This window comes from Phyllostomus hastatus, unplaced genomic scaffold (assembly GCF_019186645.2).
Source record: "Phyllostomus hastatus isolate PE091 unplaced genomic scaffold, TTU_PhHast_1.1 phas_scaffold_78, whole genome shotgun sequence".
NCBI classification, from domain to species: Eukaryota; Metazoa; Chordata; class Mammalia; order Chiroptera; family Phyllostomidae; genus Phyllostomus; species Phyllostomus hastatus.
Window position 1 is genome coordinate 108,406,357 of NW_025334041.1, and position 21,033 is coordinate 108,427,389.

At 41.3% G+C, this 21,033-nt stretch overlaps 1 protein-coding gene across 2 annotated transcripts in view; it reads right to left on the reverse strand.

Moving 5' to 3' along the window:
- The window catches only part of MTA3 (metastasis associated 1 family member 3), a 161,751-nt gene that overhangs the window by 27,663 nt on the left and 113,055 nt on the right, over nucleotides 1–21,033 (reverse strand). For both annotated transcript variants that reach the window (XM_045828495.1, XM_045828494.1), the window contains exons 9-11: nucleotides 19,398–19,586; nucleotides 7,496–7,570; nucleotides 5,642–5,700 (exon numbers count right to left, since the gene is read on the reverse strand). In XM_045828495.1, the coding sequence (XP_045684451.1) occupies nucleotides 5,642–5,700; nucleotides 7,496–7,570; nucleotides 19,398–19,586 (323 nt within the window). The remainder of the gene's footprint in view (nucleotides 1–5,641; nucleotides 5,701–7,495; nucleotides 7,571–19,397; nucleotides 19,587–21,033) is intronic.

A 21,033-nucleotide genomic window follows, 5' to 3' on the forward strand; every position in this document is an offset into this window, starting at 1 on the left:
AGGTCGCCGGTTCGGTTCTGGTCAGAGCACATGCCTGGGATGTGGGTCCGGTCCCCAGTCGGGGCGCATACAGAGGCAGCCATCAATGTTTCTCTCCCTCTCTTTCTCCCTCCCTTGCCCTCTCTCTAAAATCAAAAATTAAAATAAAAAAAAGAAGTCAAACCATTCATCTTTACAAAACAAGGCTATATACAAACCAATCTCTTATGCCTGACACAAAATTAATACAACCATCTCTCTCCTCCACCCAAATACAATTTCTTTAGGACACCCTCTGGTGCGTTTGAAGACACACGTTATTAAGCTTTACCAGATATCACAAATTCTCTTGAGAAAATAAAATCCTTTTACGGATCACATAAATTAAATCAAAGGTGACGTGCCATGCTCGGATAAAACCACCGAGCCACCCCTGCTGACTCCCGAGGAGGCTGCACGAAAGCAGGGCGCCCCACACACGCGCTCGGCGTCAACAGGGCGCCTCCAGAGGCGAGGGGCTTCAGCAGCTTCCGACCGCTTGTGACGATAATTTCTGTTATGTCTGAGCTTCTTTGAGGAAGATTACACAGCATTCAAAATTAGAAAAACCAATATATGTATTTTGAGGTTTTTGTCTTCAAGAAAAAAATTTTAGGAGGAAAAAGGTGACATCTACCAGAAGTGTACACGCAAATTTCCCAAAGGCCATACTTCCCCAGAACATGTAGCCCAGATTACCTGCGTGCTTGCTGTGCGAACGTGGCTAACCTGTCCCCACCTAGGGTGGGCTAACTCCCCTGCTCACAAGCCATGCCCGATAATATTGGATTGGCCAAAAAGTCTGTAGGGTTTTTTCTGAAAAACGAAAGGCACATTTTTCATTTTCACCAATTACTTTATTGATTTGGATATTTTGAGTATGTTGGCTATCTTCTTTGTGGTAAAATGTGCATTGTTCTCAATTACTGTCTCGATTTCATCACTATCAACTTCAACTGGTCTACGTGACCACGGAGCACCGTCCAGTAAATCTCCAGCATGAAACTTCACAAACCACTTTTGACATGTTCGATCAGTGATAGCACCTTCTCCACACACAGCACAAATCCGTTTTTGTGTTTCAGTTGCAATTTTACTTTTCTTGAAATAATAAAGAATATGCCAAAAAATCTTGGGTATTTTCTTCCATCTTCAACATTAAAATGGCTACACAAAAATTCACCAATTTTGATTTTTTTAAAATGCACAATGATGTGACAGCTATCACAATACAATCTAACAAAACTGTTTCAAATGAAGTTAAAGGCAACTAACTAGAGCCATCTTATAGAAAAAAACAAACAAACTTTTTAGCCAACCCAATACTGCACAGGTATACATAATATGCCTTCAATAAACTTATAATTCATTTAACATGTATTTTTTCAGTGCCTGACCCAAGGGAGCTTTCACATCTATTTGAGAGAAATAAATGCTGAATGACTAACTGCTGAACACTTCTATCTTCTGTGGTGACTACAGTAATGAGGGATCACTATTCTAAAGACACTTGGGGTTTCCACACAGAGTCGGTTCAGAAGTGTCCTCTTTGCCATTTCGCATTCCCACGGTTCCAATTACCAGCAAAAGCCTAGTACGTAAACTTGGCCTAGTGGCAAATTAAGATTTCTTCTTGGCTTTGTTACTGTAACTCTTGGTGAAAAACCTCCACCACCCCCAGACGAAATCATTCAATCTCTGAGCACTCTGAGGTTGCTATTCTGTACAAAGGGCTGTTATTTACATTTCTAACCTGTGCCAGCAATGTGTCTTGAAGACAAATTGGTTTTAAAAACACATTTTAAGCCAAAAGAAGTATTTCTCTTCTTATAGTTTTCATTTGGAAATGTACAAAATGAAAAGTAGTGATTTAGAATGACTAAGATTTCCAAGGGACATAATAATATTTCTGATTTTAAAAATCTGTTATAGACAGACAGACATGCTGGCCCCTTGAAATTAAACGACCTTCCAAAAATATAAAAATTTCTGACATTTAACCTGTGGTTAAATATACATGGAGAAAAAGAGCTAATACAAATTTACAGTTGAGTTGTCTGAAAAAAATATGAGTAAACACAATTTCAGTGGTTCACCTGAAGCTAGAATGCTACTTGACTGAGTAAACTACTGACCTTAACATTATAATAATTACAAGAGGAAAACAAGTGTGCAGAGACTGAATACAGGCATGTGAATCACTTAAACTATGTTTTGCAAAACCAAGAACCTACAGATTAACTCTCAGGGGAGAAATGATAGATGCTAACGTGACCATCCGAATGAATAAACTTTCACTCTAAGCCAAACATATGAAAAAGGTTTCAAAGTCACAGTACATGCAACTGCCCTTCTTTTATCTGATCTCAAATCCCTCCTCCCCACATCTTTGCTCCAGGCTCTACCCCTCCTGCCCTCTTGGTTCCCTTTCCTGGACCCCCCTCACTAACATGTAACATATTTCTCCTATTTTAAAAATTCTCACGTTTCTCCACCCCAACCTACTCTGCAGAGCCGAGAGCTCTCTCCTGACTGTCATTTCCAGCCAGGTTTCTTGAGAGCTGCAAGCCTTCACTACATGCAGCTTCCTGGCTTACCTGGCGTCCTCACCACTCCATTCAAGATCACTGATGACCTCCATGTTGCTCAATTCCCTGGCTATTTTTCACCAGCATCTGACACTGTTAATCTCTTTCCCTCCTTGAAACACACTCCTCTCTCAGTTTTGAGGATAATGCACTCACCTTACCATCCTTTTATAGCTTTCATACTTTATCTGACATATAAATACCCAATTTAAGCTTGGCCCAAGGCACCTTTTTCTTATTGCTCCTCCTAAGAAATCTCATCCATGGTTTAAAACACAGTATGATGTGCTGATGAAGCTCAAATTAGTATCTCTAGCCCAGAACTTTCCCTTGAGTTTAAGACCAATATATCTGACAGTATATTCAACACCTCTTTATGGACACGACAAACTCAGAATGACCTGATCTGGTTCTCTGCCACAGTTTCTTAGCCTGGTGAAGAGCACGGCAAGCCACACAGCTGTGCTAGCAGAAACCTCGCACTCAACCCTGACACGGGCCCTCCCCTCCTAGAATCACCCCCAGGTGATCAATCACCCCCAGGCAGAGAGCCCCATTTCCAGGGCCACAACTCCAGGTCAACCTACTACCATCTTCCCTCCCCGCAAACTTCACAACTGGTCTCCTTACATCCACTCTTATTCCCTTGCCCAAACCATTCTCCAAAATATAGCCAGTGATTTTAAAGTATAAATTTGATCATAACACTTCCTTGTTTAAAATCCATTTCCACTCTTCATCAGATGGACAAACCCCTGGCCCTTGCCTACCACACCGGCCACAGAAGAGCTATTCGCCCTCTTGGTACTTGTCACACTGGGCGACAAGCTGCTTGACATCCTCCTCCCCATATGAGAATGCAGCCTGTCTTCTTAACCTTTCTACCTCCAGTACTGAGCTGAGTGCTCTGCACAGAGGAAACTGCCAGGCTCAGAAGACTGATAGTATGAAATCATTCTCAATATATTATTTGTTTTTAAATATTCTATTTCAGAGTTAACTGGGAAGTTCTTCAAAGGACTCAAATTCTTAATCCAACTCAATAATGCAGCTTCATATGTTCTACTGATGTACATGGCATATATAATTTCTTTAAGAAGCACAATTAAAAACTGTTTTGAGCTCCAAAAATCACTCGCTTGGATCAGGGGTTGGTATAGTAAAATATTTTAAGTTTTGTTGATATCATAATTCTATCGTAACCACTGAACTGTGCAATTATAGCACTAAAGCAGACCCAGACAACACATAAATGAATGAATATGACTGTGTTCCAATAACACTTTATTTATTAAAAAACAGCTCTGGCTGGTGTGGCTCAGTGGATTGAGTGCCGGCCTGCAAACCAAAGGGTTGCCAGTTCGATTCCCTGTCAGGGCACATGCCTGGGTTGCAGGCCAGGTCCCTAGTGTGGGGTGTGCAAGAAGCAACTACACATTGATGTTTCTCTCCCTCTCTTTCTCCCTCCCTCCTCCTCTCTAAAACATAAATAAATGAACCCCTCCCCCCCCAAACAAAAGACAAACAAACAAAAACCATAGCAGGTGCCCTGGCCAGTGTGGCTCAGTTGGTTGGAGCACTGTCCCACATACTGAAAGGTCACAGGTTCCATTCCTTCCACATGACTAAAAGACTAAAAAACCTAGATTGCAGGTTCAATCCTGGTTGGGGAGCCTGTGAGAGGCAAACAATCAATGTTTCTCCCACCCTGTCTTTCTAAAAGCATTGAAAAAAAAATGTCCTCCAGGGAGGATTTGAAGAAGGAAGAAGGAAGAAGGAAAAAGGAAGAGGGAAGAAGGAAGGAGGGAAGAAGGAAGAAGAAAGAAGAAGGAAGTAGAAGAAGAAGAAGAAGGTGGTATCAGGTCAGATTTGGTCCACAGACTATAGGTGACTGGTCTCTGACTTTGATCAAGGCTCCAAAGTCAATGCAAAACAGAATAGAAACAATTATCTGGGTTACTTGGTGAGTCTTGGTTAAGTATACTTGTCCTTTGATGTGACAGCATGGTAAAGTACAAGAAAGCTGGTATGCTTACTTTTGAAAATCTAAGACACAAATCACAACAGTATTTCCTTTGGGGAGTTATTCTTTTATAAATTAGTCAAATAAAATATAAACTTTTCAAAAATACTAGAAACCATTATGCAGATGTTATCTGCTTGGAGATAAAAGATTAGTAAGAACAGTACAATTCATTTTCTATGAGACCTCCTATATATACAAATGTCTTAATACGTCAAAATTCAGTAAATAAAAGGTTTAGTACAAAACCACTGTACTTCACTCCTATAGAGTGAGAAAAATCTTGCGGCTGAACTTTGCAGTAAGTCTCATTTTAAACCCACCCCCAAACCTAGGATAGCACTATATACATGATGCTCAATAAACTAGATTTTCCTGAACAAACACATGATAGAACTCTAAAGATACCAAGAACAAGATTGTAAGTCATTTAAAACATAGCACATGAAAAGAATACTGGCATTCATTTTGATATAACAATGATTTCTAAGTCCAAAGGAAAATGATGGAATGCTAGACCAAGTCAATCAAAAGATATTCATTATTTATCAAATATTTACAAAGTATAATTCTACTTACTTTCCCTAACCATTCTTCTAAGCAAATAACATAAAATTACTATACCCCAAAAGGGCAATGCGCATTACCCAAACAAAATCCATTCTACCACGGACAAGTTTCCTAAGTTGGTAGCTCTCTGAAACACAGTTGCTTCAAACGGTGGCGTGTCACAGGCTGGCTTCCTGACACGCCCCCTGCAGCTGTGACGGAGCACAACACAGGGCCGCTTCCCCTCTAGTCCTCCTGCGGTCTGCTCGGTGTTTCCCCCACCAGCCAGCTTTCTCTGAAAACATCAGTGCAGTGGTCAGGGGAAGCAAGTCTCATGCTTTGTGGCAGAAGAAAACAAGATACACAAAAAATTCAAATTTGGCTAACACTGCCCCACATGACACATTTTGTTTTGATAGCATTAATACCATGACAAGCATTTTAAAAGATTTCCGTTACTTACTAAGTTGGGATGTACACTTGTTTCAGTTTACTCTCAGCTTCTGCAGCTTTTAGACGTTTCTAATTCAAAAGATGGATAAAATATGTTACATGCAATGCCTAAGAATTATTACCACTTCATGGTTTTAAAAAATTCACAAGAAAATTATGTATTAAAGCAAAATTAAAAGATTGCCACTTTAGGGCATATAGTAGTTTGTAAGAAAATTAAGCAGCAATAATTTGTAAGAAAAGTCACTAGATTCTCAGACACAGAACTATAAGTATTAATAACATTTTAGACATAGATTTTAAAAATAAAGCAATGAACAACTCCGTTCCCCATATGAGTAAATCAACAGAACTTGTAAGTAACCATTTTCACTTTTCAAATTTATTTTTGACCTTATTTCTTTTTTTGTTTTTCTGAGAAGAAAAAAAAAACCACACATAATCTTTACTTTTAGAAAAATATTCAGAGATGATTAGTTTTCAAAGTCCATGCAAAAGAAAGAGATAGTAACTATTCTAAATACAATTAAATAAGCATTTACCCTCAAATGTTGGGAGATATGCAGTATACTTTAAAGCTTGGCTGAACTCACATCAGATTTTAGGAACCAATTAGGAGCCAAATGCAGGAAAGGAATGGGAAAAAGATTATGTAGTCAGATCCAGAGACTGATCAACACAATAATGAATGCAAATAGGGGAGGAAAATAATATATGGTAGATATCCAAAAATAAGACAAACCAAAATATTTCTCCTTGTTTTCTTAATGAGGAGTGAACAAAAACATTTAGGGGGACAACTTAAAACTTTTAGGGACAGAGTTAAAATTTCTGAAAATAATTTTATCCAAACATTTTCAACCATCCCTGATGTTGTTATTATCTCTGCCACCTCTGGGGACTCTTTTTGCTTTAAATAATATGGGTTTTCAGAGCACATGGTCTTCACTTGTAGCTAAACTGTTTCAAATAAGCACTTTTTGCATTACATATGATGCTGACACAGGAAAATTTTTAGCAAGCCATGGGTTGGCTGGCATTCACTATTCTCGATCTCAACAACTCACTATAATAAGACAGTGATTCTTACAGTGTATTTTTACAGCACCCAACACATGCCACTATGCAATCACATACTTAAGAAATAAAATGTCTGTACTAAACATATATGCCCCTTTCTTTACCCGTTCTGACACGTGACTAGAAGTCTATAAAAACAAGTATTGACTGAAGTCACTCTAGGAAAATATGCTTTTTCCCAAGTAGTATTACTCAAAATAAAGAATTGCCTCAGTTTGGGACATGTGGGAAGGACTCAAAAACACATGATTCCCTGCTTTTAGAAATACTTTTGGATAAAAATGTGTGTACAGTACCAAAACATCAAACGAGCAAGACTAACTTCTACAGGTAAGATGACAGGTGTAGGGGATATAGTCACACAAATGTCATATAAAGAGGTTTCAAAATATCTCAAATTATATGGTTATGGCATCAGTCTAAATTTTTAATACTGTAAAAATAACTTGTTCAAAAGGTTTGTGCTAACATCAAATCTTAGGTCATCTCCTTCAAGTAAACTCACAAAGATGTTAGGACTAGGCACCTGGAAAGGAAAATAGTGCCTCTCTAGTGATATCTTTCCCTGTTGTCTTTCCAAAATAGCCATCATAATAAATTCTGAAGTAAAAAAAAGACTAAAATCTTAATACAGCATCTTAAGGCTATAAAATCATGCAATTTAAGAGTCTAGAAAACATAAAACAAAACAAATTTAAAATTAAGCATACTGCCAAGGAATACTAAAATATGACCAGAAAGTTCACTTTAATGCAATATAATGGTAGCGATATAAAAAAATTACCTGCTGTACATATCTGTCAGTAGTTTTCCACATGTAATAATATTCAATGATGCTCGTCAATGATTTCCAAGGGAGCTGAAAAAATATTCAACATGAAAATAAAAACAAACTGCTACAGCAACTGCTTTCCTTTAAAACCAATACTTTAAAATAATGAGGAAAATATCCATGTGGAAGATTCATTCAGTTTACAGAAACAGAAATTAATTCTTAGCACAGGGTATCCCAAACAAGTCACATTCAGTTAGAGACTAATACAACACATTTCATTTCTCACTTCTATTTTGTTAAAAATTATAAACCTTATGACCAATACTATTTTATGATTTACTCAGGAAAGTTGTTCTCGGGCTATATAGGTGAAGTTGGAACACAAATTTTACATATGATATTTAAGTAGATTTACCCAGAGTTACTTTTACTTCCAAAGACATCAGCTACAACTGGGTGTCATTTGGTCTCTGGTATATTTTTCATCCTTTAAAAAACTGTTCTGACCTATTTTAGTTGTAAATAAAACCAAAACTTACCATAAATCTCTGGGGGAGAAAAAGAACATAGCCCAGAGTGGTTCATACTGGAAAAACAGAAAGCTTGCCCTTGGGTTTTTTTTTTAAAGATTTTATTTATTTTTAGAGGAGGGAAAGGAAGGGAAAAAGAGAGGGAGAAAAACATCGATGTGTGAAAGAGAGGGAAAGCAACATCGATGTACAAGAGAAACACTGGCGGGCTGCCTCTCGCACGCACCCAACTGGGGACCTGGCCCACACCTCAGGCGTAGTGTGGAAATCAAGTAAGTAATGACCTTTCTTTTTGGTCTGCAGGACGTCGCCCAACCCACTGAGCCACTCATCAGGGCCTTTGTTATTTTTCATTATTCAAAAATGGCTGAATGAGCTCCCAATCATCAGACCCACAACCAAATAATATATTCAGCATGTCCCTCTGTAAAGGGAGATCCGTTCGCTATAGTCATCCAAGATGCAAATCAAGGCAGATCGAATTTCCCACAAAATGACTGACGACGTTCACAATTTCAGTTGCAGTCGCAGATTTTACAGACAGGTGACTCGGCACCCTGACTGCCATCCAGCTGTGCCTGATGCACCGTCGGGGTCCGAGTTACAACAGCACTTCCCAAACCTAGTAAGTTATATAATGTCTAATCAATGGGTTCTATGCCTGAAACTGTTATAACATTGTATGCCAACTGTAACTGAAAAATAAAAAAATATTTAAAGTCAAAAACCAGTACTTTCCAGACTGCACTGCAGCTTGCGATCGTGTGTGAAACACCCATGCAATTCCTACCACCTCCATATTTCACCCACCTATTTGGTCTGAAGAGAAAACAGAAGGAATTTATTTTAAGTTTAACTGGGTGGCAACTCCAGCAGCAGTTACAAATGTGGTCTCCTTGGAGGACCCAAATCTGTACAGTCACTGGAATTCACATCGCAACTAAAGCAAACAGTGCTCTCCGTTCCAACAAGCAATCTAGTGGAGCTGGAGGGCTCTGAGCGACAGTTTGAGGGGCTTACAAGAGCACGCCCAGACCTCAGAGGGTACGACCTCACAGGACACTCACTGGCAGTGTCCCCTAGGGTTTTATGCAAGCTAAAACCTCCATCTCCTAACAAGTCTTCTTGTGAGAAATAACCCCTGACATGTAATTAGCTGGAAGCCTGAGAAAGAAAACCAAGGGACCCACGTAACCTGAGCTTCATCACGACCCAGACTTTATCTGGGGGTGAGCCACGAAGTCCTAGTCAGGTGTGCTCAGCACCACCAGGCCCTCGTCATGGAGCGGAGCAGGTCGCGAACACGTGAAGAACATGCCCCAGCCTAGTGTGCCCACTCCAGCCTAGTGTGCCCACTCCTAATGCAGTGTCGTTTCTCCCTCAACCCTCAGCTGGGGCTCCGTGGGCGTTCCCTGTGACACATCAGTTGAGGAGGACAAGGATGTAACTGTGCAGACGGCTCTGCGTGATATACTGGCAGCGACTGGAACAACACAGCTGCCGAATTTCAGTCCGGAGCAGGAGCGGCTCTGAAGCACAGTGAAGGAGGAGACCCTTTTGGAAGGTGGCACATGGGAGTGAACACCTGGCTTTCTACCTTGAGCTGAGGGAGCCGGCCGGCAGTACTAACCCACGCCCATTTGTGGGCAGGGGTTATTCACTTGTCACAACGATCAGGGACTCGAAAGGAATCAGGTTAGAATGTCGGGGACCGTGAGGCTCAGAAAAGAGGTCTGCAGGCAGACAACCAGGACGGGCCTGAGCGTGAGGCTATTTGCGTCCTCATGCTCACTCCCGGGCTCCCTCTGCAGACAAGACTCTCATTAATATCAGGCAGGTAAGTTATCTCCTCTACGGCGATCAGTCAGCCTCGCCTCCTAACCACACCAATAATGACTCAAAGGACACATACACAGAGTGGACACAGAGGCAAGGAGACAGATCACACACGGGTGCCACTACATGGATGTCCTCTCACCAAATCTGATCTGATCACTCCAGGTGTCCAAACTGCAAGGAAGAGTGTACACTGGGCCTCCAACATGGCACCCTTCCTGGTAACCTGTCAGGTACGTTAAACTCTCAGCATCCTGGAATAGCAGCCGTCTATCCTCATCAAACAGACTCTCAGTCCGAACATGATCTGCCTTTTCTGCCTGTCGTGTATTGGCTAGCAATACCACCCACAGAGTATGAAAGACTTATTCCCATGAAATACTGCTTCTAATCAGGGCTCAGAACCCTTAAGAATGAAGGTTTGGGTCACCCTACCAAACTGAGAACTCTGGTTATTAAAGGTACTGAGGGGAGGAGAGTGGGGGAATTCAATTCTGAATCCCAGCGAAGGCCTCAGGATGAACCTCAGAAACAGAAAAGAAGACTAAAGGAGCCACACGTATTTCTGCCCTTGCTTGGTATGATTACTTTCCGTCTGTACCCCAATTCCCTTTCTATTTCTTTGTAAGGTCTCTTGGTGGTAGTTTTAATATTGTAATTTATTGTAGAAGCTACAAGCAATAAAGTCTGGGTTGTGGCTCAAACCAGAGGAAGAATAAACATCAACCGGAGTGAAGGTAAATTTGGGCCTCCCCATCTGAAGAAATGGCACCACATTTTCTAATGATTCAGGGATCATTACTGTTGCTTACAAAGACGGAAGCAAAGCAAGGATGGATGTTCAGTAGCCAAAGAAGTGAGTGTGGCAGCTACTATACATCCACTTCCAAACCACTGGCTTATCTTCCTTGAAGCTCTAAGCGGTGTTTTTCCCAGACGCCCTTGAACAAGGGTGCAGACATAGGGGCTGGGTTAGCCACACTGGCAAACCCGACTGAAATGTAGATACGGAAGTGAGCAACATCAAAATGAGGCCGCATGCAGGGAGACCAGGCAGTTTGGCCAGCACAATGGTTGAGACATCAGGCTCTCCTAGGCCATGTCCGACCTTTCAGCGATTGAAGCTTGAAACCATGGGTGCGAAGCTGCAGAGGGCACGGGTGTTTCCACTGTTCCTGAAAGAATAGCATCCCAGCCTGGCTCTCTAGTCTTCTCAAAGATTCTATAAGAATCTAACATCCTCCATTCCTTTCTGCTTATATTAGATACAGTGAATTCTGTACTCAGCAACTAAGAACTCTGACCAATAAAACCCATACATTTATTCTTTATTCTATACTCAGTGAGGTTGAGTTTCTCTCACCCATACTCAAAAGCACTCTAATACAAAAATCAGTAAGGAGTGAAGTGTCTAAAGAACAGACCCTAGAGATGTGGCATTTAATGACAGACTCACAGTGGAGCAGACACAAAGCATGACTGGTAGTACAGGCAGCAGTTTTTGTAGTAGGGCTGCTGCTAGAACGCTGTCAGTGTGGGGTCAGATACTGCTCTAGGCTTCACAAGTCCCGGTTTAGTCCCGATCTAAAATTGGATCCCCAGAAACTCCCAGAGGTTCTGTTAGCCTTCTAACACCCTATAATAGCTTTCTTTCTCCTTAAACTGGCTCACTCAAATGGATTCTGTCATCTCCAATTATGGTTTCCAACTTCCTTATAGTTTACTTCCCTATAATGTAAAGATCAAAAATCCAAACATTGTTATTTCCAGGATTTCTGGTCATGATGGCGGCATATGTAAACATGGCTCACCTCTTCACACAACCACATCAAAATTACAACTAAAATATAAAACAACCATCAATCAGAAGCATGAGAAATCGAGTTGAATGGAAATCGGACAACTACAGAATTAAAGAAACCACATCCATCCAGGCTGGTAGGAGAGCTGGAGACGTGGAATGGGTTGGTCCCACATCCCTGTGTGGTGGATAAAAATTTGGGAGGGATATCTCAGGAGCAATGAGCCCCAGCCCCATACCAGGTCCCCCAAGCCCAGGGTTCCAGTACCACAAAGTCCCTATAACTTCTGGATGCCAACACCAGTGGGGACTGAGTCAGTGGAAGAAACTGCTGGAGTCCTAAGCAGTTCCCCTTAAGGAACCCACACATGACCCTGGCTGGTGTGGCTTGGTGGACTGAGTGCCAGCCTGCAAACCCAACGGTCGCCAGTTCAATTCCCAGTCAGGGCACATGCCTGGGTTGTAGGCCAGGTCCCCAGTACGGGGTGCACAAGAGGCAACCACACATTGATGTTTCTCTCCCTCTCTTTCTCCCTCCCTTCCCCTCTCTAAAAATAAAAAAGTAAATAAAATCTTTAAAGAAAAGAAAGCTTAATTATACTAATTAAAGATAAAGTAGACGACCACAAATAATACTACCATGAATAAAGAAGCATGATTTAAAGATAAAAGGGTCAATTCACCACAAGAACATAACCATCCTAAATGTGTATGTACCTAATAACAGAGTTTCAATATAATTAAAGCAAAAACCAAATTACGATTGATAGGAGTAATAGAAAAATCCACAGCTATAGCTAGAGACTTTTAATAGTGCTCTCTCAAATAAGTACTAGAACAAATGGACAAAAAAATCAGTAAGGATTCCAAAGACTTGAACAACACTATCAATAAACTTGACCTAAGTAGCATTTACAGAACATTCCATCTAAAAGCAAAATATCTACTCTTTCCAAGAGCACATGGAACATTCACCATAACAGACCACAGACCGGGTCAGAATCAATCAAATATCAAAAATGTAAAATTTGGAGGTGGTCAGCTGCAAGAATTGGAACAAGGCGAGAGACCTAACAAAACCCCCACTGGTGGTGATATGGGTGTGCAAATGGTGATCAGCTGCCACTGGGGACTAGGCAAGAAAATCCCTTGCTCCCCAGGTCCTTCTCCCATACGTTACAAAGCAAAGGCCGTCTGCCACTGGAGTGAGGGAGAAGTCTGTGCTCAACCACAGCCCCCTGCCAGTAGAATGCAAGACGAGGCAGAGGCTGGCTGCAGCAAAGGAGCTGTGGGAATGCTGCCACTGAGACGTGGGCACACAGAGCCTGCCGAGGACTACTAGGGCTTCAACAGGACAGCAGAGGAACCCTCGGTGCCCACACCGTGAACCGTGCAGGCAGTAAGCAGCAGCACCGTACTACTGTGGGGAGAAGCACAACCATGTGGAGAGAGGCTCCATAGTGCAGGGCCTGCCGGGGTGGGGGCAGGAACGCTGAAAAAACCCTCCACACCCCAGGCCCCACGTCAAGCACAGCAAAGAGTCTCAGGTCTATGGGTGTTCAGAACCCCTCCTTTTCACCCCATCAGTGAGGAATCCACCCCTCAAAACAATGCAAGATGGCCAGACATAGAACACATAACGCCCGAGACAAAACAGATGAGGCTGACATATTCACAGCTCAGGGGCAAGGACACCATGGAGGGCCACAACAGCGGTTGCACTTGGGAACAGTGGGCCAGCAAGAGCTGTGGAAGTGAGGCTTTGTGTCCCAAGAGGGTAAGTGTGCCCTGGTTCCCAAAGAAGGTTCTCATGGGAGGATGTGACTGGCTTGTTTGAATAACTCTTCAGGCTGGCTGGGAAGTGAAACCCAGCAGGTTGCAAACTGGGTGAGATGCTGGGGGAACTAGTCAGGTGGGCAACCTTTCCTGCTGAGTGAGGGGCATATTTGGCAAAAACAGGGAATGTATCATTAAGCTTTGGGGGCCCTGTGAGGCTTGAAGGTGTCCAAGGTGTCGCGCTGAAGGTAACGAACAACAAAACCCAAAGCTGGCCCAACTACTGACTAGACAGACTCGATCCCCCACAACAGTGGCCTGGAAGGAGAAGAGGCATGGGCATTTCAGAATGCAAATTCTACTTAACTCAGTCTGTGTTGTTGTTTACACAGGATGCCCCACATCCAATCAAAGAAACAGGACATCAAAAACGGTGTAAAAATAAACGTCCCATTTTCAAGAAATAAATCAGGCAACAGACACAGACCCCCAGTATAACCCAAAGATTGGACATATCAGATATTAAACTATCTTTACTACATGAAAAGATCTAGTTGAAAAGTTGGACAACACAAATAGATGGGGAATTTAAACGCGGATCAAAAGCATAAAAAAGAATAAAAAATAAATGTTAGAAAAGAGCATGCTATCATATTTGAAGAATTCCTTTAACAAGTTTATCAGTATACTGGCTATAACAGAAAAAAAGAATTAGTGTACTAGAAGATAAATCAATATAGATTATGCAAACTAATACACAAACAGAAAATCTCATCTCTCAGAAACACGAGTAGAATAATTACAAAAGCACGCCCAGGCACAGTGTAGTAGTAAAACTGCTAAAAACCAAGTAGTAAAGAGAAATCTTAAACACAAAGAAAAAGGAAATTTACATACATACTAACTTTCTCATCAGAAACTGCATAAGCCAAATAAACACCTTTAGGTATTGAGAGAGAGAGAGAGAGAGAGAGAGAGAGAGAGAGAGAGAGAGAGAGAGAGATAAGGAATTCTAGAAAGAATAAAAAATCTTTTCAAAGGAAACAGTAAAAAGTTTTTCAGGCAAAGCTGAAATCGCTGTTAGCTAAATATATGCTGCCAAAAAATGACTGCATTAGAAGAAATGTTTCAAATAAATGATGTAAGCTACAACCTTAAAAAGACATCAGGAAAAGACAAAGCACCTTAACCCAAAGCAAGCTAAAGAAAGGAAATAATAAATATAAAAGCAGAAAACAATGGAAGAGAAAAGTCAATCAAACCAAAAGCTGCTTCTTTGTAAAGCTCAATAAAATTGAGAAGTCCCACCCTGGCTGGTGTGGCTCAGTGGACTGAGTGCCAGCGTGGACCGAGTGCCGGCCTGTGAACTGGAAGGTCCGCAGTGTGATTCCTCACCCGGACACATGCCTGGGCTGCAAGACAGTTCCCCAGGTTAGGAAGTGTGAGAGGCAACCAGTTGATGTATCTCTCACAGATCGATGTCTCTCTCCCTCTCCTCCTCTCTCTAAAAATAAATATATTTTTTTTGATCAGTCTAGGCCAGACTGATGAGAAAAAAAGAGAGAAGGCCTACACTGGGAAAGCGAGGGGGACATCACTACAGATCCATCCCCCAGGCCTTAAAAGGATAATATGAGACTATTATGAACAACTTATGACAATAAACTAGACAACTTAAGATAAAACGGACAGAGAGGTATCAGCAACAGAGAAGAATAGGAGATACGAGTCTCATTTTCCCCACCACAAACAAAACAAAGCAAAGCAAAACAAAACAAAACAGTAAATAGCTATCAACAAATAAAAATAGTCCTGGGAGAACGGAAGAGTCAAATTAAGAACCTACAGCAACATGGTGGAGCAAATAATGAAGAATCACCACACAGAAGGAATCACTGCAGACAGCTTAGCCGAGACATCTGGGAAAGGCTAGGAACAAGGAAGAAGGGTGGAGACTGTCAAAATAAGCCAGGAGATGGGTGCCAGGGAGGTCCCCAGCGGCCTGCTGTACAGAGGAGCAGCCCAGGAGCCTTTGCCACCAGGACCTCATACAGCCCCCATGACAGAATTCCTGCAGTTGTCACAGCACAGGCCCCTGTGGTGTGTGCTGGCGTGGACCACAACAGCCTGCTCCGCAGAGAAACCAGCACCTACGCCCCTGAGGTAACCGACAGCCATTGATGCCACTGGGAGACGCTGCTAAGTCACTCCCAGAAGACACTGCTGTGCCCCTACCCCTGAAACAGGGCTGCCAGCCCCCCACCTCCAACTCCATGCACACCCTGGACCCCAGAGTCCCAGCAGCTCCACATGTACCTGCACTTTGACCTCAGCTCCACACTGTTCCACATGTGCACACATCTCAGGCACCAGGGCCCTGGAAACTAGCCAGCACCCCGGACTGCTGTCACTCTATGCGCACACATCCCCACTCCTGGCTCTGTGGCAGACCCAGGACTGCCCATGCCTCACACCTCCACCATCACAGGACACTCCAAAGCCAGACCCATTGCCAAGAGGGTCTCCCTGGGCCATGGCATACCCCATGGAGAAAAAGACAGCAGGAGGACCCCCTGCAGCCTGTGTCCCTGCAGACTGTAACAGTTCTCACTGCCACTGCACACCTGCAGCCATGGCCACGGAGGACCCCTGCAATCTTGACCAACACTGACCTCGGCTGATGGAGCCGAATGTGATTATGCCACTTGGCCCTCCCCAACGAGCCAGTGCTCTCACACCACCTGCTGGTTTGGTGAAGGCCTTTCCCCACTAAAGCCAGTCTGTAAGTATGGAAGAGGTCACTCACTCACTGCTCCATCAAACACACAGACATCCATAGACGGCTATGAGAACATGAAAAATTAAGAGAATAAGACGCTGCCAAAGGAACACAGTAATTTTCCAGTAGCTGACCCCAAAGGAATGAGTATCTACTATTTGCCTGAAAAAAATGTTTGTTGTTTTGAGGAAGTTTAGTAAGTTGTAAGAAAATACAGTTGGACAACACAATGAAATCAGGAAAACAATATACTAACAGAACGAGTACAATAGAGAAATAGAAATAATAAAAAGGAACCTAACAGAAATCCTGAAGCTGAAGACTGCAAGGAATTAAATGAAAAATACAATACAGAACATCAACAACAGACTTGATTAAGCAGAAAAAATATGCAAACTCAAAGATAGGTCATTAGAAATTATCCACTCAGAGGAGAAAAAAAAAAGAATGAAAAAGAATGGATCCAATTAACAGAAAGAATGAAATAACAAAGATCAGAGCAGAAATAAATGAGGTAAAAACTATAAAAATAGAAAAGATCAATGTAACAAATGGCTTTTTTAAAAAAAAGATAAAACTGACAAAACCTTTAGCTAGACTGAGAAAATAAGACTCAGATAAAAAGGCTCATATGAGAGACTCTTATGAACCGATACATGCCAACAAATTGGATAACCTAGGAAAAAGATCAATTCCTAGAAACATACAACCTACCCAGACTGAATCATGAAGAAACAGAAAATCTAAATAGATTACATATAACTAATAAGGAGATTGAATTTGGAATCAAAAACCTGTGATAAAAAAAAGCTTAGGACTAGATGTCTTTGCTGGTAAATTCCACCAAACATTTAAGGAAGAATTGATGCCTATCCTTTTGTTATCTCTTATCTTTTTGGTAATAGCCATCCTAACAGGTATGAGGTGATACCTCATTGTGGTTCTGATTTGTATTTCCCTAATGACTAGGGATGCTGAGCACCCTTTCCTGTACCAGTCACTCACCACTGAGCATGATGCTAGTTGTGGGCTTGTCAAATATGGCCTTTCGGTTTTTGTATTGCTTTTAAACGTAGTAGGGGGTGGGGTGAACAATTAGGGTTTTTTTTTAAGGTTTTATTTAGATTTAGAGAGAAGGGGAAGGAGGGACAGAAATATCAGTGTGTGAGAGAAACACCGATGGGTTGTCTCTTGCACACCCCAACTAGGGACCTGGCTTGCAACCCAGGCATGTGCCCTGACTGGGAATTGAACCAGTGACCATTCAGTTCACAGGCCAGCACTCAACCCACTGAGTCACACCAGCCAGGGCAATACAATTTATTTTAAAACACCCAAACTAAAAAAAAAAAAAAAAAAAAAAAAACATAAACCCTTTGGGCAGTTAAGCCTCCTGATGTTATATATTCTTTAATGTTTTTGACACTGGTAGACAATTTCCACCTCCAAACTACAACACATGTAATGTGACTGGCTCGTCAACAAGAATTCTAACCACCTTCAGCAAAAACTGATATATACCACACTGCAAATTTACGAGGATTTTTTCTTAATAATGTGAAGGTAAAAAAAAACATCTAATAGCATTATCATTGTTATTTTCATCTAGTTATTTTTTTCTCATATCAATGTCAGCCTCTGTGTCCAAGCATAGTGCACCACGGTTATTATTCAGAGTTACTTCGCAGTCCTGTGTTAAGTGCCCAGGAGTACTGTCTGCAAGTTTCATACCTCATATAAATCTTCCAATTTGCTGTTTTCTCCCGTTACCATCAGAGATCCAGCTGAAATGCCAGATAACTCTGTGAAGCCATATCTGACTTGATTGGCACAACCCATAATTCCCCTCCCAATACCCCATAACATTTGTTCATACTACTGACAGAAATAACATTTTGTTCTAATTGCGTGTACGTGTTTCCATCTCTTGATCTTGATTATGCACTCATTCCCTGAAGTACTGTTACGTTTCTGTTGCAAGCCTAGTGCCTACGTGAAGACGGGGCATGTGGCAGATGCTCAACAGACATTTGTTGAATTTGAGTAAGTCCAGAAAGATTACGAGAACATAAAATAGGCATGTCACACTCGATGCAGGGAAAGCAGTTTTACTCTAGAAGGGTTTCTCTTCTTCTATTCCTTTGTCAGACCTGCAGATTCTGTTCTTTGAGGGGCTTTGTTTTTGTGGTTTCTATTTAGTGGTATAGCTATTTTATATTAATAATACTGCACTGGTGTGTCATTCTGACCATCTGAAGCTAAATGCCACCACTGCATTTTAAATTCTCACCTGCATTCCTATAAACTGAAATCATGACATATAACAATCTGGGTATGAGTGATGTTTTGCCAGAAGAAATGTCAGTGACACTAACAGCTTAAATTATCATGTTTGGAATTTAATGTATCCATATTGATAAATAATAATTTTGCTTCAGAAAGAATTCAAACAGAAATTCAACAATATAAAAAGCAGGATATTAGCTCACATCAAATACTTCACCATCTATAAAGATTCTATTATCATAATGTTTTAAAAGGATGACTGTTATAGATATCTATTAATGGACTTTCAAATGGAAATTTCTCCATTTCAAAGAGACTGTAAGCTTAATGAAAGAGCAATTCCACAAACACAAAGACAAAAAGAAGTACATAATAGCATTAAAGATTATCTAGTATTTAAAAGGCAAGTAAGAAACTGCATATCATTAAGAGGAATGAAAGAGCGAAAGCCTGTAAATCAAATTCTCTGCTTTACAGGTTGTTTTCACATCAAAGGTCCACATCAAATTAAGACTCAACAATGAGACAACTAGAAAAATATCGGATGTCTAAAGGAGGGCCACAAGCCTAAGAAGCAGGACTCAGATATATTTAGCACAAATGGTTAGACAATCTGTTCATACATTTTAAACTTAGAACTCAGAGAGGTGAAGAGCATGAACGTACACTGCCAAGGTTTACAGCAAGAACTAGGGCCTCCTGGCCCAGGGTCTTACTCACAATTACTTCCCAGAATAAATGTCAGCTTCTCCCTTTATAATACTGGCCTTCAATCTATGTTGACCAGATAAAAAGTACTCATCACAGAATCACTAAATAAATACTTTAAGGCTCACCAGATTTCAAAAACAAATAAAATGTTCCCACCTCAACATTTTATGTTATTCACAATTTTCTACTTACGAAGTCTTGGCGTATATCATTGAAGTCTTTGCCATATTTTTCCAGGGCCTCTTCAAATAAACTAGCTTCAGAGGCTGACCATTCTTCCATTTCATCTCTGCACAAAACAGGTCCTCCAAGGGGCACTAAGACACTAATTGCACTGCTCAAGTCATAGCCATGTCTATACAATGTATCCATAGCATGAAACTAAAGAAAACAAAATGGAGAGAAAAGATCAGCCATAAATGCAAACTTGATTATCAAAGAACAGTGCATGATGCACTTCATTAACAATAATATACTTGGATGGCATGTATTTTTTTTTCACAGAATTAAAAAAAATTTTTTTTTAAGATTTTATTTACTTATTTTTAGAGGGGGAAGGGAGGGAGGGAGATAGATAGATAGATAGATAGATAGATAGACAGACAGACAGACAGACAGAGAGAGAAACATCAATGCGCAGTTGCTGGGGGTATGGCCTGCAACACAGGCATGTACCCTGGCTGGGAATCGAACCTGGGACACTTTGGTTCCCAGCCCACGCTCAATCCACTGAACTACGCCAGCCAGGGCTAGAATTAAAAAAATTTTTGAAGAGATTACTTAACAATTATTTAAAATGTTATCTACTGCTTTAAGAAAATGCTGATTAGTATCTTTTAAGGTGCGTATCTTTTAAAATGCATCCATTTGTTCTAGCAACTTAACCATGAAGATCCAGGACCTCCAGGTATTAATCTGGGAACCCAGTAAGTTTCATCATCCTTTCCATTAAAAATGCCAAAGTTACTTCAGCTATTATATAAGGATGGCACAACCTTACTGAACAGGGAAAAACAGATTATGTATCAGACAGTGAGAAAGATATTCTCAGGTTGGACTGAGAGACTGATGTACCACGAAAGGAAAAATGGAAAGAAATCAATGGAACTGAGAATGAACGAGAGTTACAACAAAAAATTACCAGTCCATGTGAAACAAAACAAAACAAAACAAAACAAAACAGAACAAAATTAACCTTGCCGTGCTAAGAATTAACTTAGTTGGCCCTGACAGGTGTGGCTCAGTGGATTGACCGCCAGCCTGCGAACCAAAGGGTTGCCAGTTTGATTCCCAGTTATAGAAGACCATACTGCATGGCATGGACCCCACTCCCACTCGGAGATGCACAGGACCCATGCCCAAGGGTAGGTTCTCCCGTTGGGAATCAGGCCTGCAATGTACCTAGGCCACTTTGTGACTTGCTTTTGCTAAAACTCCCTCACCCTGAATTGAGGCAGCAAACATTTACTGCAAAGGAACTTCCTAAAATCTATGCTAAACCTTCCAAGAACAAGTGTAATGAGTTCAACCACTCTTTCCTTTGCATTTGCAATTATCCTTCTTCTGTGATGTGATTAGTGGCATCCTCTCCTTTGTTTTTTGTAAAAGGTAAGCACCTAAATTGAACCTGTGCATAGTAAATGAGGACCATCATGGAATGTGCCCAGAAAAGAAATAAGGCCTGCCATGGCGGAGACCACAGCTTTTGCTCCCCTTGAGAGAAAAGCCATGTTCGCCCTTTTCTTCCATAGGACTCAGTAGTCCATGTGAATATCTCGCGTCTCATCCACAATGTCTTTCTTCATCACCCAGTCTGGGCACATTCCTA